At 47.1% G+C, this 12575-nt stretch overlaps 5 protein-coding genes across 5 annotated transcripts; 1 reads left to right on the top strand and 4 right to left on the bottom strand.

The window, feature by feature from the left end:
- Positions 1-106: 106 nt before the first annotated feature.
- ASPWEDRAFT_62138 (putative MFS efflux transporter) lies at positions 107-1739 on the bottom strand (the record flags this gene model as incomplete). Its single annotated transcript, XM_040838617.1, has 3 exons — positions 107-486; positions 532-1428; positions 1476-1739. The coding sequence occupies 3 exons, from the start codon at positions 1737-1739 to the stop codon at positions 139-141; spliced, it is 1509 nt and encodes a 502-aa protein (XP_040686167.1). The 3' UTR covers positions 107-138.
- A 366-nt stretch (positions 1740-2105) lies between these two features.
- Positions 2106-3532, bottom strand: ASPWEDRAFT_118271 (putative citrate synthase; the record flags this gene model as incomplete). Its single annotated transcript, XM_040828806.1, has 4 exons — positions 2106-2205; positions 2272-3021; positions 3069-3266; positions 3321-3532. 4 exons carry the CDS (start codon positions 3530-3532, stop codon positions 2106-2108), a joined length of 1260 nt encoding a protein of 419 aa, XP_040686166.1.
- A 382-nt stretch (positions 3533-3914) lies between these two features.
- ASPWEDRAFT_668632 (GFA family protein) lies at positions 3915-4841 on the bottom strand. Its single transcript, XM_040838866.1, has 3 exons — positions 4439-4841; positions 4175-4383; positions 3915-4121 (listed from the first exon to the last, which is right to left on the bottom strand). The coding sequence occupies exons 1-3, from the start codon at positions 4554-4556 to the stop codon at positions 4041-4043; spliced, it is 408 nt and encodes a 135-aa protein (XP_040686165.1). The 5' UTR covers positions 4557-4841; the 3' UTR covers positions 3915-4040.
- A 1599-nt stretch (positions 4842-6440) lies between these two features.
- Positions 6441-7111, bottom strand: ASPWEDRAFT_44636 (uncharacterized protein). The gene is made up of 2 exons (XM_040836308.1): positions 6874-7111; positions 6441-6815 (listed from the first exon to the last, which is right to left on the bottom strand). The coding sequence occupies exons 1-2, from the start codon at positions 7033-7035 to the stop codon at positions 6771-6773; spliced, it is 207 nt and encodes a 68-aa protein (XP_040686164.1). The 5' UTR covers positions 7036-7111; the 3' UTR covers positions 6441-6770.
- A 2292-nt stretch (positions 7112-9403) lies between these two features.
- Positions 9404-12464, top strand: ASPWEDRAFT_668533 (uncharacterized protein). The gene is made up of 6 exons (XM_040838865.1): positions 9404-9599; positions 9672-9723; positions 9807-10405; positions 10483-10923; positions 10973-11232; positions 11283-12464. The coding sequence occupies exons 1-6, from the start codon at positions 9580-9582 to the stop codon at positions 12059-12061; spliced, it is 2151 nt and encodes a 716-aa protein (XP_040686163.1). The 5' UTR covers positions 9404-9579; the 3' UTR covers positions 12062-12464.
- Positions 12465-12575: the final 111 nt, after the last annotated feature.

Below are 12575 nucleotides of genomic sequence, written 5' to 3'. Positions count from 1 at the left end.
GTATGGTGCTGAGAAGTAATTCTACCTAATTGCTCAAGAGAGAAGAGCATCATGAATTTATACACTCAGGAACAGCCTGTGTAACGATTCATATCGGCAATTAATGCTCGAATACCAGATCTATCCGGATATGACCATCTATCGAATACGCCATTGCATTCCTCGCCAGTAAACCAGCACCAACAACGGACTCACACCCATCATGACTCCCGCGACTATAAGATAGGTTACCGTGACGCCCCATTTTTGAATCATGGGATGCACAATTGCCGTTGCTCCAGCTCCTAGGAAACATCGCACGAGGTTATTCGCCGCCATCGCCGTGGCAGGGGTGGAATAGTACAGATCGACAATCAAGACGCTCATCACATTATATGCCGCTGTGATGCAGAAGGAAATGACAAACACGAACCCAAGGGCAACTGGCAAGGGTGGCTTCAGCGCCATAAGTATGCCGTATACTCCCACTGATATTGCAGCAGTCATCTATCGCAATCAGCCGTATATTGTCTCAGAAGGAGAGGAAATTACCATCATTGGCAATCCAATCTGCAATCGAGTGCGTTCGATTGGGAAATCATGATGATCGTGCTTCTGATTCGGCGATACCTCTCCTCTCACCTTCTTGCTCATCCGTTGATAGTTCCAATCGACCAGTATCCCGTTAAAAGTCGCACTGACCAATGATCCCATCCCCGCGGGAATAAAACTCAGGCCCAGTCCTAAATCCCCGAGTTGGTAGATTTCCTTGAACTGTGAAGGTATTCCAGCCGTGACGGAGTAGTAACTGGCGAAAACGATGCCGTTGGCTAGCAACACCAGCCCCGTGGGAAGTCGGAAGAGAAGACGCAGTGTAGCATGGGGGTTGGGGAATTGAATTTTGGTCCTTGGAGTCTCATCCTGTGTTATATGACTGTTGGCATAATTTCTGTCGCATATGTGTTTCCTTTTCCTTCCCTGCCAGCAATTCAAGACGGACTGGTTCCACCCACGAGACGGAATCGACCCATCACCAACAATGGCCCGGCAGGTCTCAGGGAAGAAAAGTAACAACGGCACGAAGAAGGCCACGGCAGCAATGGCTAAAAACCAAAATACGGCTTGCCATCCGAGATACTGACTGAGGACTCCGCCTAGGATCGGTCCGAGCGATGGTGCCAGGATATTCCCCAACGATGCAATGCCCATATACGTTCCTCTTTCAGCGGAGGTGATAACGTCTGCAGCGACCGCAGAAGCAAGGGCTACAGTCCCACTACTACCGCAGCTTTGGACAGCACGGAGAACGAGAAGAGCTGGATAGCTGTGTTGAAGCGCTAAAGCGATATTACCGCAAATGTAAATCACGAAGCAGATGATGTAGGCTGGTCGTCTCCCGGCTTGATCTGCCAGTGAACCCATGAATGCGGGGGCAAGACCTTGGCAGATCTATTCCGACAGTTAGCAAAAGACATAGGGAGAAGTCAAAAAATTACCATGTATGTGGTTATTGTTAGGTTGATCTGCGAGCTGCTAACATGGAGGTCCTTTGCAATGGAGTTGAGAGATGGGTAGTATATGTTGGCAGAGAAGGGGGAGAAACTCGATGCCAGAGCAGCAGTGAGAATTATCAAGCGCTTCTGACTGGTTGTAAACACTGAATACCTCTCTTGAGCAGGCTTTGGGGAGAGTAACGGGGTTGTTTCGGTGGCTGCATCATTATTCTCCTGATTTGGCGGATTGTCCGGATTGTTGGCCATGGTGCTCTTCAGATTTGTGGATTGTGATGGTTTGGATTCAGTAGAATCACGTTGAGGTACGCGAAATGCGATCTTGTAACTCAATATGGGCAAGGCACGGTTTATTTAAGATAGATTGTCCAAACTAAATGATCCAAGTAGATGCAGTATTTCCAGTTTGCAGTGTCCAATTTTCCAAGGTAAATGAGTAACAATGATCTCCATTGTACACATTGAACATGAACTAAACCAAGACGTTGGCCAGTAGCCCAGTATCTACATCCTCGCTCCCAGATGATTACTTGGGCTCGCACTTCCAGTGTAGATATGAGATGGTCGAAACAATTTTCCGCGTTTCACTGGCCATGGTTAGAAAATCCCCGATAGTCACCGAGGACACTTACGCATATATTCCCGCCAATGTGCCATTATTCCCATGATACGTTGGGCGAGCATGGCAGCCGGAATGATATCCGGTTCAAACCCTCTAGGAAATGGTCAGTCATTGTTCGTCCGGCATACGTTCTGGTGTCAACAGCGGAAAGCGTCTTACAGTCCCGTAAAGACAAAATTGCCGTAGAAGTCAGCATTGGGATATAACCCTCTCGACTTGAAGTAATCGTCACCCGAGGCGACCTGTTCGATTCTCTCGGAGACTTTCAAAAGAGGGTTCGAGGACAAATCGATATCTTTCAAAATTGACTGGATTGGGCGCACTCTCGGATCAATTCCCTTGTATGAGCGATGCCCATACCCGAACAGCTTCTGCTTCCCCTTCTTCACCTCTTCAATGAACTCCGGAACATTGTCGGGGGTTCCGATCTCCCGGAGTGCGCGCTGAGCTGACTCCGTTGCACCAAAATGTAACGGGCCATAGGCAGCGCCCACTGCGGTAATTAAGCAAGAAATTGGATCCGTTAGGGAGGACGCAGTGACCAAAGCTGAAAAGACCGATAGTGCCATTCCGTGATCTGCATTGAGCATTGAAAATCGACGGAAGCATGACAATTTCGTTGGATCTGGCTGTCCTGTTTCCGAGTCCACCATACCTGCCATGGCAAAGAGATTTTCATAGTAACTCTTATCTGGAGATGCGGGGGAAAACGGAATTCCTCGTCGATGACAATGAACAAGACCAAATACAACGGCGTAGCTTGCCACCGTCGTGAATATTGCTTTATCGACATTTTCACTATTCCCCTGGTACATATTGGCCTGCGAAGACGCAGGTATGGTATCTGGTGTACATCCAAGATACACTGAAAGGCCGGTCATGATTAGCGCTAATGGTGGTGTCGTTTTTCTAGGACTGTTAGATTAATCAATCAGGATCAAAGGATCAGGCCTTACGAAAGCGACCCAATAGCCTTCGATACATTCTCTGGGATGTCCTGCATGTGTCCCGCCAGTCTCCGACTTACCTCTTTCCTTTGGGGAGCCGTAGGATACGTTCCCCAGACAAGGAGATGAAGCATATCCTCAAAGTCACTATCCCACAGCTCCTCCAAAGTATATCCGCGAAACAAAAGAATCCCTCTTTCATGATCTCTGTGGAAAGTCAATGCCTTGACCAAAGTGGATTAACAGAAAGGTCCTGCATACGAAAAGCTGATTCCCGTTTCTACTACAGTCGTGTTTTGCAATCCCGGATCATGTACACGGAGACCACTAGCAACATGATCTGCTCGGTCGGTACCGATGGATGATGCTTTGATTTTCTTCAGGTCTGTTGCGAGAATCGCATTTCTCTGGATGGGGATCTCATAGTGCGCATTAGTGCGCGAGTCTTTGACAAAAAGAGTTCCCGTAGACATGTAGAATTCAGCCTCTGTGGTTGAAGATTGGATAGAATGGATTTGAAGACATCGTATTCGTTTGGAATATTTATAATTATGTTGAACAAGCGCAGCACATTGTAGCCTAGCCGTAGGGCAGGAATCCCTAGTAATGTGCCGAATATCTTTTAAAAAAATCCCCGAGGTAGAAACACGACGTTCTTCGACTTATTGATAGCTGTCAGGTGAGGTAGCACAAGATCGCTCCGTGGAGGTCAGATCGGACTCTAGGATTTCCTGATTGATGTCAGTAGCCTGTGTAATATCCATTCGTTACTTTGGGGAGCATTGAAATCTCCATCATCCCGGCAGCATGCGCGATAAAAAAAACAAAGCGACATCTAGTGAAAAATTATTCATTTATCCAAGAGGCAAATTCAAAATTGTTGTAGACAAGACAAATTTGAGTCATATTGCATTATCATTAGCTACTTTTCGTTTCATCATTCAAAATGGCACGTAAAATCCTTTCTGGGTCTTTATTCGTTTACTGGGGCATGTTGGGGAAGGGCTTCTCCAGGTGCTCCGAGCAGAAGGGAAGCTTGCTGACGGTCCAGATTTCGGTGTCCTATAATCCAAGTCAACATACTAGACGATTTCTAGTAATCTTGGGAAACTTACCGGCTTCAAGGTCTTCTTAATCTCAGTGTCCAAGGTACCAGCCTTGATAGCGATGATCTCGGGAGCAGCGTCCGGGTCGTGGGCGATGGGAGAACCGCACTCGGGGCAGAAAACACGGTGGACGGCGTGGCCGGAGGATCCCTTGCCAGACCAGGTCTTGGTTGGGCCGCTCACGGTCAATTTGTCCTTAGGGACAACGGCGACCAGGGCTGCGAAAATTGTTAGAATTCCAATCTTTGGTAGTGACTAGTAACATAAACTTACAGTATGTGGAGCCACTCTGGCGCTGGCAATCGTCGCAGTGGTCGTAAGCGACGATGAGGGGGTCAGAGTCAACCTTGTAGGTGACAGCGTTGCAAAGACAGTGACCAGAGAGAGGCATGGTGGCGATTTGTATGTATGATGTAAATCAAGAGATCTTATTGGACGAAAGGAGAGAGAATACGATCAAGGTGCTTGTGAATTGAGGACCCTTGAGGAGGACAATGGAGGGGTATTTATACCGCGATCCAGGCACAATGACCGACTGGAAAGGACTAATTTTCTCTCATGATCCACGCCCATTATGACCATCCATTCATCCACAGAAACCCACCAGAAGGCTTCCGGTTAATTCACTAGACTATTTGTCATTGATCTGTAGGCGATGAATCGATGATGATAGTAATGGGAATAAGACCGGATGAGGGGCAGCACTTGCGTCACTGGCGTTTTCCGACTTGGGCCGCGAATTCCCCGCCATTTGCTCTGCCCGCCCCTCGAATCGAGGGCATCGATCGCTTGCCGTCCGCGCTTATGATTGCTCTACATAGTATTTCCCAAACATTCTTTTTGCGGTGCTTTTGTTGAGACTCGCACTCGTCCTGCTTCATGAATCACATCTGATGACACTCCGATTGCCCAAGAACCGGTCCACCGGGGGCTGGAAAGAGGGGAAGAAAAATATGGAATTATGGATAACCAAGAGCGCAGCCCACTCGACTTAGCTGAAGATGGTATATCATTGGTGGGGTGCAGAGATAAACGCAGGAAGAATTCTCACCGAGAATCAAAAGGCCGTGTCGTGGAGCTGAAATGACAGTTTTCTGCTGCAGGTGGCAGGATACGGTCAACCATCCAGAATTTCAAATCAGCACTGGTGGAGCATCTGCACGTCTTTGTTGGGCCAGGACGGGGTGCTATTCTTGCTTTATCGAGTCTTGCGAGGTATTTGTCACGGTCCCATTCGGGGCGCATGGAATGTATCCGAGGCACCACCATACCGTCGGGAAATTGGGAACAAAAAGCAATAACTTATGGCAACTTGACTGATTATGCGGATTGCGTTTGGGGTGATATGAAAATGCCCTGTTCAGAATATTTTGGGAAATATCGCTGCTTCGCACCAGCAACCAAAATAGATCGGCATAATTTACCCCGGTCATGAACTTTAGAAAGCATAACTATCCATCCACTATCTTGGATAGCAAGAAGGTGCCGACCAATAACCCAGACCGACCATGACATATCCCAGATAATACTTGGGCTGACAGAAAAATATTTAGTTTCAAAATCCGACATGACTTCGGAGATTCTCTGGGATGCTGTGCTGGACACAACAGATCGTGCGGAGATGCTGACTTGGTTGGGGAAGCTCCGTAGATCCTTTCTCTGCTGATTTCAACTGCTGCTGTATCATATGTCTTTATCATGCACTATCTCTTTCCTATCGCGGAGGAAATCGAGTCTCCTCTTTCGGGCGGTCTTCCTAGTTTATACGGAGGAGGTATCGATTTCTCGGCGCCATGGAGGAGGGAAGGTCTTTTTGCTTGACAGAATATTGCATGGACTATTATAAACATGGGATTTAGTCTTTTAAAGCCGATTGGCAAGTCCATGAGATGGAAAGGAGATCACCTGCGATGCACCGCTGTTCCAAGTGCATGTTTGGGGAACTTGATTCATGGACTTTCGGTATTCAAGTCGAGGAGATAAGACCTCTGCTGCCCAAAAGTCAATGCAGACCCAAAATTCTCTGGATATTTCAAGCTACCCATTCTGGGATTTCGATGAGGGTGTGCGAATTTTGAATGTGGGTAGCTAGGAATGAAGAAGTTTGTGGGGAATGGTATGCGTAGGACATTGAATGCGTGCATGAGGGTTGGGAGTACCAGGTGCTCCCACGAAACCCTAGACCGAGCATGCTGTATGCCACAATCAAATATCCCCCTCGCATTCGCAGTTTCTCTAGCAAATCCACTCGGGCTCTCTTCTGCCAGATCGTTTGGACATATCCAATCAGAAATGGAAACTGTTCAACGATCTAGTCGAGTGTCGCGAGTATGAGCTTTCAAGGGTCTGGAAAGGTCCAGTGAGTTTGTCTTGCTCATGAAAGTGCTGCTCTCGCACATTTGGTGCCTTATGTCGACTCCCTCTTATGTTTTGTCTGCTAACGGAATAGGATTATCTTTAGATACGGTGTTATGATACGGCCATATCCACTATATTCAAAGTAACTACAGAGCTCCCCGAATTAAATATTCCCTATAGTTCTTCCTCAAGTATCGTACTGTCCTCCTCGAGCACATACTCCCTTCTCCTTTCTTTTTCGAACACTTCACATGCTACTTCGTCGAGCATGCTCCCTTTTATCGGCCGCGCTCTGAAACTCCATCAGTCGCCATTGATAAGACATATTCTGAATCGTCTCTTCTACCCACCTGCATCTTGGCCGCCATTCCTCCCGTCGGATTGTGTCCTCCATATATCGTCGACTCGGCGCTTTGGGCTTCACTCGCATCATCCTTGGTGACAAACGCCGGTGGCTCTGCCGATACAAGAGCGGGAGGCCTAACGAAATCCTGGGTCTGGGTTACTATCATAATGGTTCGCTGACTATCTCGGGATGGCAGGTTGATATCTATTACCTCTATTGACTCGTTCTGTTCTGAAACCCGCCGGTCCGTGCTACCCAGCGGCCTTCTGGAAGCAATAGCCATGTCTGCATCGAAATTCATATTGAATATCGTGATTTTCTTCCTTCTGGTGAAAAATTCAGAGTAATTGGTTTTGGTTGGTGTTGTTCTAAGTAGTCGCATGGTGACTTTCCATGATGTCACAGTGAATACATCACTTTGCCTCAACATGGAGGCAAAGTCGCAAACAGCGCACAACGCGATACGACACCAAAAAAAAGGCCCAAAATACCCCTCGGATCAAATTCACAGTTTAATCAGGGTTTGAAGGTCCTGGGCCATGCCGATGTGAGCTCATAGATTGGTGTTTACATCATTACTTTCCTTGGAGTTCCAGAGAAACAAAGGCGATTCAAGGCGACTGGGACTGGTTTAGAATTGACTTTGTCCATAATTCAAACGTGCGCATTGAGAGCGTTCTATGCACCGAGTACTCGGAGGGAATTCTACGGCAGAACTAGTCAATCTTCGATACCAACATGATGCACCGGCGTATTATTCTATCGCCATTGTTACGACGGCTGTGTATGGGTCAGTTCGTTAGTCTGTCAAGCTCTTGTGATGGTGACCTTTCGACACGATTGATACGAAACCTTGTGCAACAAATAGTCCCGTTCCTGAGCGCGAGATATATGCAACATAGCAACCGCATCTCCGTCACGAAAATTGACAGGCTTGTTGCAACGGCCGTAACTGCCTAAACATTATACGTCAGTCATGTCGATCGAATCTTGACTCGGGCTGCAATTAGTCGAGTAAGTAAAACCAACACCCCCCACCCGCCCCCAGTCCATGAAGATCTGCAAGATGAGTTGTCAAACCGCTACGCTGCGGCACGGTAGCAAGTACTTGACTGCGTCATGACCCCCAGAATGGAGGATAACGATGATACCGTTGGATATGTCGAACCATCCAATTGTTACCTGTCACTGAGGGGTAGTCTCCTCGTCTCTGCACCTCAAGTACGTATGCCTGTTACACTGCGGCCTTGCCAGTTGTAAAGCAATTCCACGTCAATATCATGACGATTAACCTTTGGAGTGTACTCGGATACCTGCATAATTTTCTCTGTCGGTACTCCACTGTGGTATGATGGGTATAACATTGTGGTGGACTTGAATGTCAGTGCGACCCTTGGACGTGGGAGGTTGGTGCCGTCAACAGCCTCTAGTGGATCTCCAATTAGGCATCTACAGCCTTTCCATTGCTGTGTCCAACGTTTTCGAATGGGACAGGGACGGTTTTGTGTCACACCTCTTGTTTATTATTTCAAACATGTGATGAACGTCCAGAATCTAGACACCAGGTGGAGAGCTGAAAGTATCATGTTTTCGTGTCCTTTCGCATTCATCGTAATTTTTAAAGACTGTCGAGAAAGAAATTTTCAATTTAGAACGTATTGCACTCCCTCTGTCATTTTGATTCATTTTCTCCCAACGCAATCTTCTTGGGAATCCCATGCGAGTAATGCATCTCCCGCAAAGGTAGTAGCCAGTGTATTCAACAGGCAACAACTCCAATGAAAAGCCTTTTCCCTTGGGAAGATAAGTGTATCTGACCGATCCACTTGAGCTGCCTTTATTATGAAAGTGGTAGCAAGCAGAGACAGTCCATTGAGGCAGACGCTGCCCACGTCTTGTCAACTGATATACAGTGATTCTCAAGTCAACATATGGCATCAAACATGAAGAGCCTTGCTCAATAATATAAACAATCAAAATAAAGTAAATGATTGAAGGCTTCCAGATCGCATTATATATATTTCTCATGCCAAATTACTTGGCAGGTCAATGAAGAAGGACCGGAGTGGACAAGAGGCCATTCTATGCAGACCCCAGGGCCGGTACCGGAACCGGAGGGTCTTGGCCAATTAGAAGCCGCTCTTTTCCGGTCCTTGTCATACAAGACCTGCATCTGCAGAATGGCCTCGAGCCGGTTCCGGGCCGTTTGGCAACTCTCGGGGCAATGACTTCACAATTTTCGGCTGCTTTGACGATATTCTCGACAGCAACCATAAAATTGAAGAATCCTCAAAACTATCATTGGTCCATTCCAAATTGGACCGCACTGAGAGAATTTCTTGTACATGTTCAAATTGAAATCTTCTGGCCGTTCAGAATTGGCAACGCACATATGATCAGCGCCGGCTTAATCTGTGCAATATCAGCAGCTTTAGAGCAAATAAAATTCATTTAATCTACATTACTTACTCCATCTCCTAGCTATATTCAATCTCAGTCTCTGATCTCAAGTGAATTATCGACTTCACTTGCTGAATTGTTGGGCTGTCGACGCTTGTAAAGTCGCGCGGAGATTATGGCCTTTATCCCCGTGGCCCAGGCTCCGCTGCCTCTTCCCCCTCCTCGTCCAATTTACCTTCGACAGCACTTTTAACGAGAGTCATGAATCCCCCAATAATCCCATCGCCACAGGCTACCGATTAATCCCGAGATGGAGCAGTCGCCTCAGCCGTAAGTCATCATTCAATGCGCTTCATCCTGTCTGGAGCTCGCCAACGTGCTAAACATGAAGCTCCGTTAAAGGTCGTCGTTGAGGCGAGGCAAAAAGGCCTGCACGGAATGCAGACAACAGAAGGTGCGTTTGGTGAAATTCTCTTCTCTTATACTCTCCGTCTTCGTCCAGCTCGTGCCTTCCCGTCTGCTAATATTATGAACCAGGCCAAATGTGATGCGTATTTGAATCCCGATCAGCCTTGCAGCCGGTGTCTCAAGGTCAAAACACAATGCATCGTCTCAGATCCATTCAAGAGAGAACATAAACGCCAGTATGTCTGGTTCTATCACCCCATTTCTCGAGGGCTTCTTCTTTGGTTTCCGTTTGCTTGTTGTTCCTTATATTTTGATTCTTTTTGTCTTCGTGGTTCTTTTCATCTACTTTGCTTCTCTTCACCATTAGCTGATGTGTTGATCAACCGAACAAGACGCCTCTCTGAGCTAGAGCACGAGACAGACGAACTGAGACGAAAACTGAGATCTTCTGCATCAACCGATCCCCACCCTTCGCCCATTGCTCTCTTGACGGCTGCAGCGGAGATGGGCGTGCATTCCGAAAGTAGCGGGGGCGATCTACAACTCTCTACTCCTCCAAACCATCCCCAGGCCTCTTCTTATCCCCAACAACTACTATCTCCAGGTTGTTCGGATCCATCATTGGGCCGTGTAGAGACACCAACAGACCGTGTCGCAGACCCAACTATATCTCGAACTCTGAACAATATCGAAGTGACCGGGGAGGAAATCGATGAGATGTTTCATTTGTGCGTGCAAAGAGCGCTTGGTCCTTTTTTTTTTTTTTTTTTTTTTTTTTTCCCGTGATGCTGACATTGAAGCTTAGATTCTTCAACCGCTATGCACAACTGTTGCCCATTCTTGACCCTCGAACTACTCCCAATTCCTACTACACACAGTCTGCTTTTCTTTTCTGGGCCATGATAGGTGTTGCGTGCCGTACATACCCAAGGAACCCGACTTTGTTGACAGCCCTATCCCGTAGCATTACCGATATGGCCTTGCTTTCAGTTGCGTCAACATCATCACCCTGGCACACCATACAAGGTCTATTGCTTATCCTCACCTGGCCGTTCCCGAAAGATAGGTCCAGACCAGACGTGACATTTCCATTGAGTGGGATGTTGCTACATACCGCCATGCAAAACGGAATACATATCCCTATGTCTAGCCATGAATTCTCGAAAGTCAAAATACCTGCACCTTCTGAGACGGACATGATCAAACGCTCAGAGCTTTGGGCACACTGTGTTATCGTCTACCAACGGTATTTATTTTAACTTAACATTGCTATTCAAGCCGCTAAATTAACGTAGTGCTTGCGTGTCAAAGGGACAGTCTGCTCGCACTCTCGCAAACTTGGAGCAGGGTCCAGGACAAAGTCAATTATTATTCCAGAAAATTGCACCATCGCTCGCACTCAAAGTCAAGTGTCAAGAGATCCTTTCTCGGTGCAGCGCAGCAGTACTTGAAAACGGCGTGCGAAATATGTCTTTGGATCAAGAACGTGCCTTGGATATCCTAATTAGAGAGTTTGAAAATCAGGCCACCGATCTTGAGACACAGATAACCTCCGGTATGTGCGCGTTATTCTTGTCTTGTTCAACTTAATCTGACATTTTTTAGAGGATGACAGATTCCACACAACACTTTGTCGTCTCAGCATGCAAGTCTACCACTTCTTCAAAAACCATACTATTGCTTCTACCGGCTGTCTTCCTCGACTTCTTTCTACGGCCTGTACTGTGGTTGATTCTATTCTCACTTTGGGCGAAAGACTCGATGATCTTTCAACGGCCCCCGTACAGGTTAATTTTGGGTTACTGGTTGCCTCCGTATCTCTGCTCCGGATATTAAAGAGCTCTGCATCTCACACTCTAGATCATGAGAAGGCAAGGTCCTCGTTCTTCACGGCCATAAATCTGACCAAACAGATGTCAATCGAGAGCAATGACGTACCTGCTAAAACAGTCATTGTTCTGAATCAACTTTGGAATAGCTCCAAGGCGTTCCGCAAGTCTGATGGTAGCGAGTACACAGCACTCCGAATTCGAAGCCGTCTCGTGTTCAGCGTCGTATTAGATGCAGTCTGGTGGTGGCGAGATGAATTTGATGCGCAGTATCGGGCCATGGTAGTTCCACAGGAGGAAGCAGCCGACGGTACTCCGACTACTTTTGCATGTTCTGTACATGATTGCTCATTCATTCCTTCAGGAATTGACCCCGGCCGCGAAAACCCCGGGGCTGCTACCAGTGCGGCAGTCGGTTCCATCGAGCGACAGGAGCCCATCCGTTTTGATGACCAGTTTTTGGCTGACTTCGAGTGGGCTCTGGGTGATGATGGAATATTTCCCCCTACAGAGCCTTATTCCTCGACATTTTCATCTACTGGAATTCTCTTGTAGGTCTCGAGTCGCCGAAACCACAGAGGACTAGCATCCGACTCGATCCTGGTGCTATGATACCACGAATTTCACCATCTTTCATCTTTGCTTCATGTTGAAGTTCACGCTATGTTTCCACAAGATCTATCAATCTCGTCCATATAAGAAAACTCCTCAGGAGAATCTTAGAAACTTTGGCGCGCTTTTTACCCCTGGGTGCCACTGTTGGGAGCAGCATCAACCAGAGCTTGGTCTCTAGAATCTAAGGCTTCTAATTTGCTGAGATAGATTAGCTGACACAGTCATGACTGAGATTGGTATCTCGTTGGTTTTACAGGGATCGTTTGAAGATAAAAGCATCTTGGCTCATTGGCTTTGAACAGACGGTCAGCCTCTAATTCGTTCTTCGAAAATCAATAATAATATCAAGAAATGATGCACCCTTTCTACCATTCTCGTATAGATCTAGCTTCCGACTACACCGCTACATCTTGATCGTAATAGAAGATTGTCATACCCAACCTCCAAACGGACT

The sequence above is a fragment of the Aspergillus wentii genome (genome assembly GCF_001890725.1).
Source record: "Aspergillus wentii DTO 134E9 unplaced genomic scaffold ASPWEscaffold_7, whole genome shotgun sequence".
NCBI lineage: Eukaryota > Fungi > Ascomycota > Eurotiomycetes > Eurotiales > Aspergillaceae > Aspergillus > Aspergillus wentii.
The sequence above is the reverse complement of the archived record's forward strand: the minus strand, read 5'-3'. Positions and strand labels throughout refer to the sequence as shown.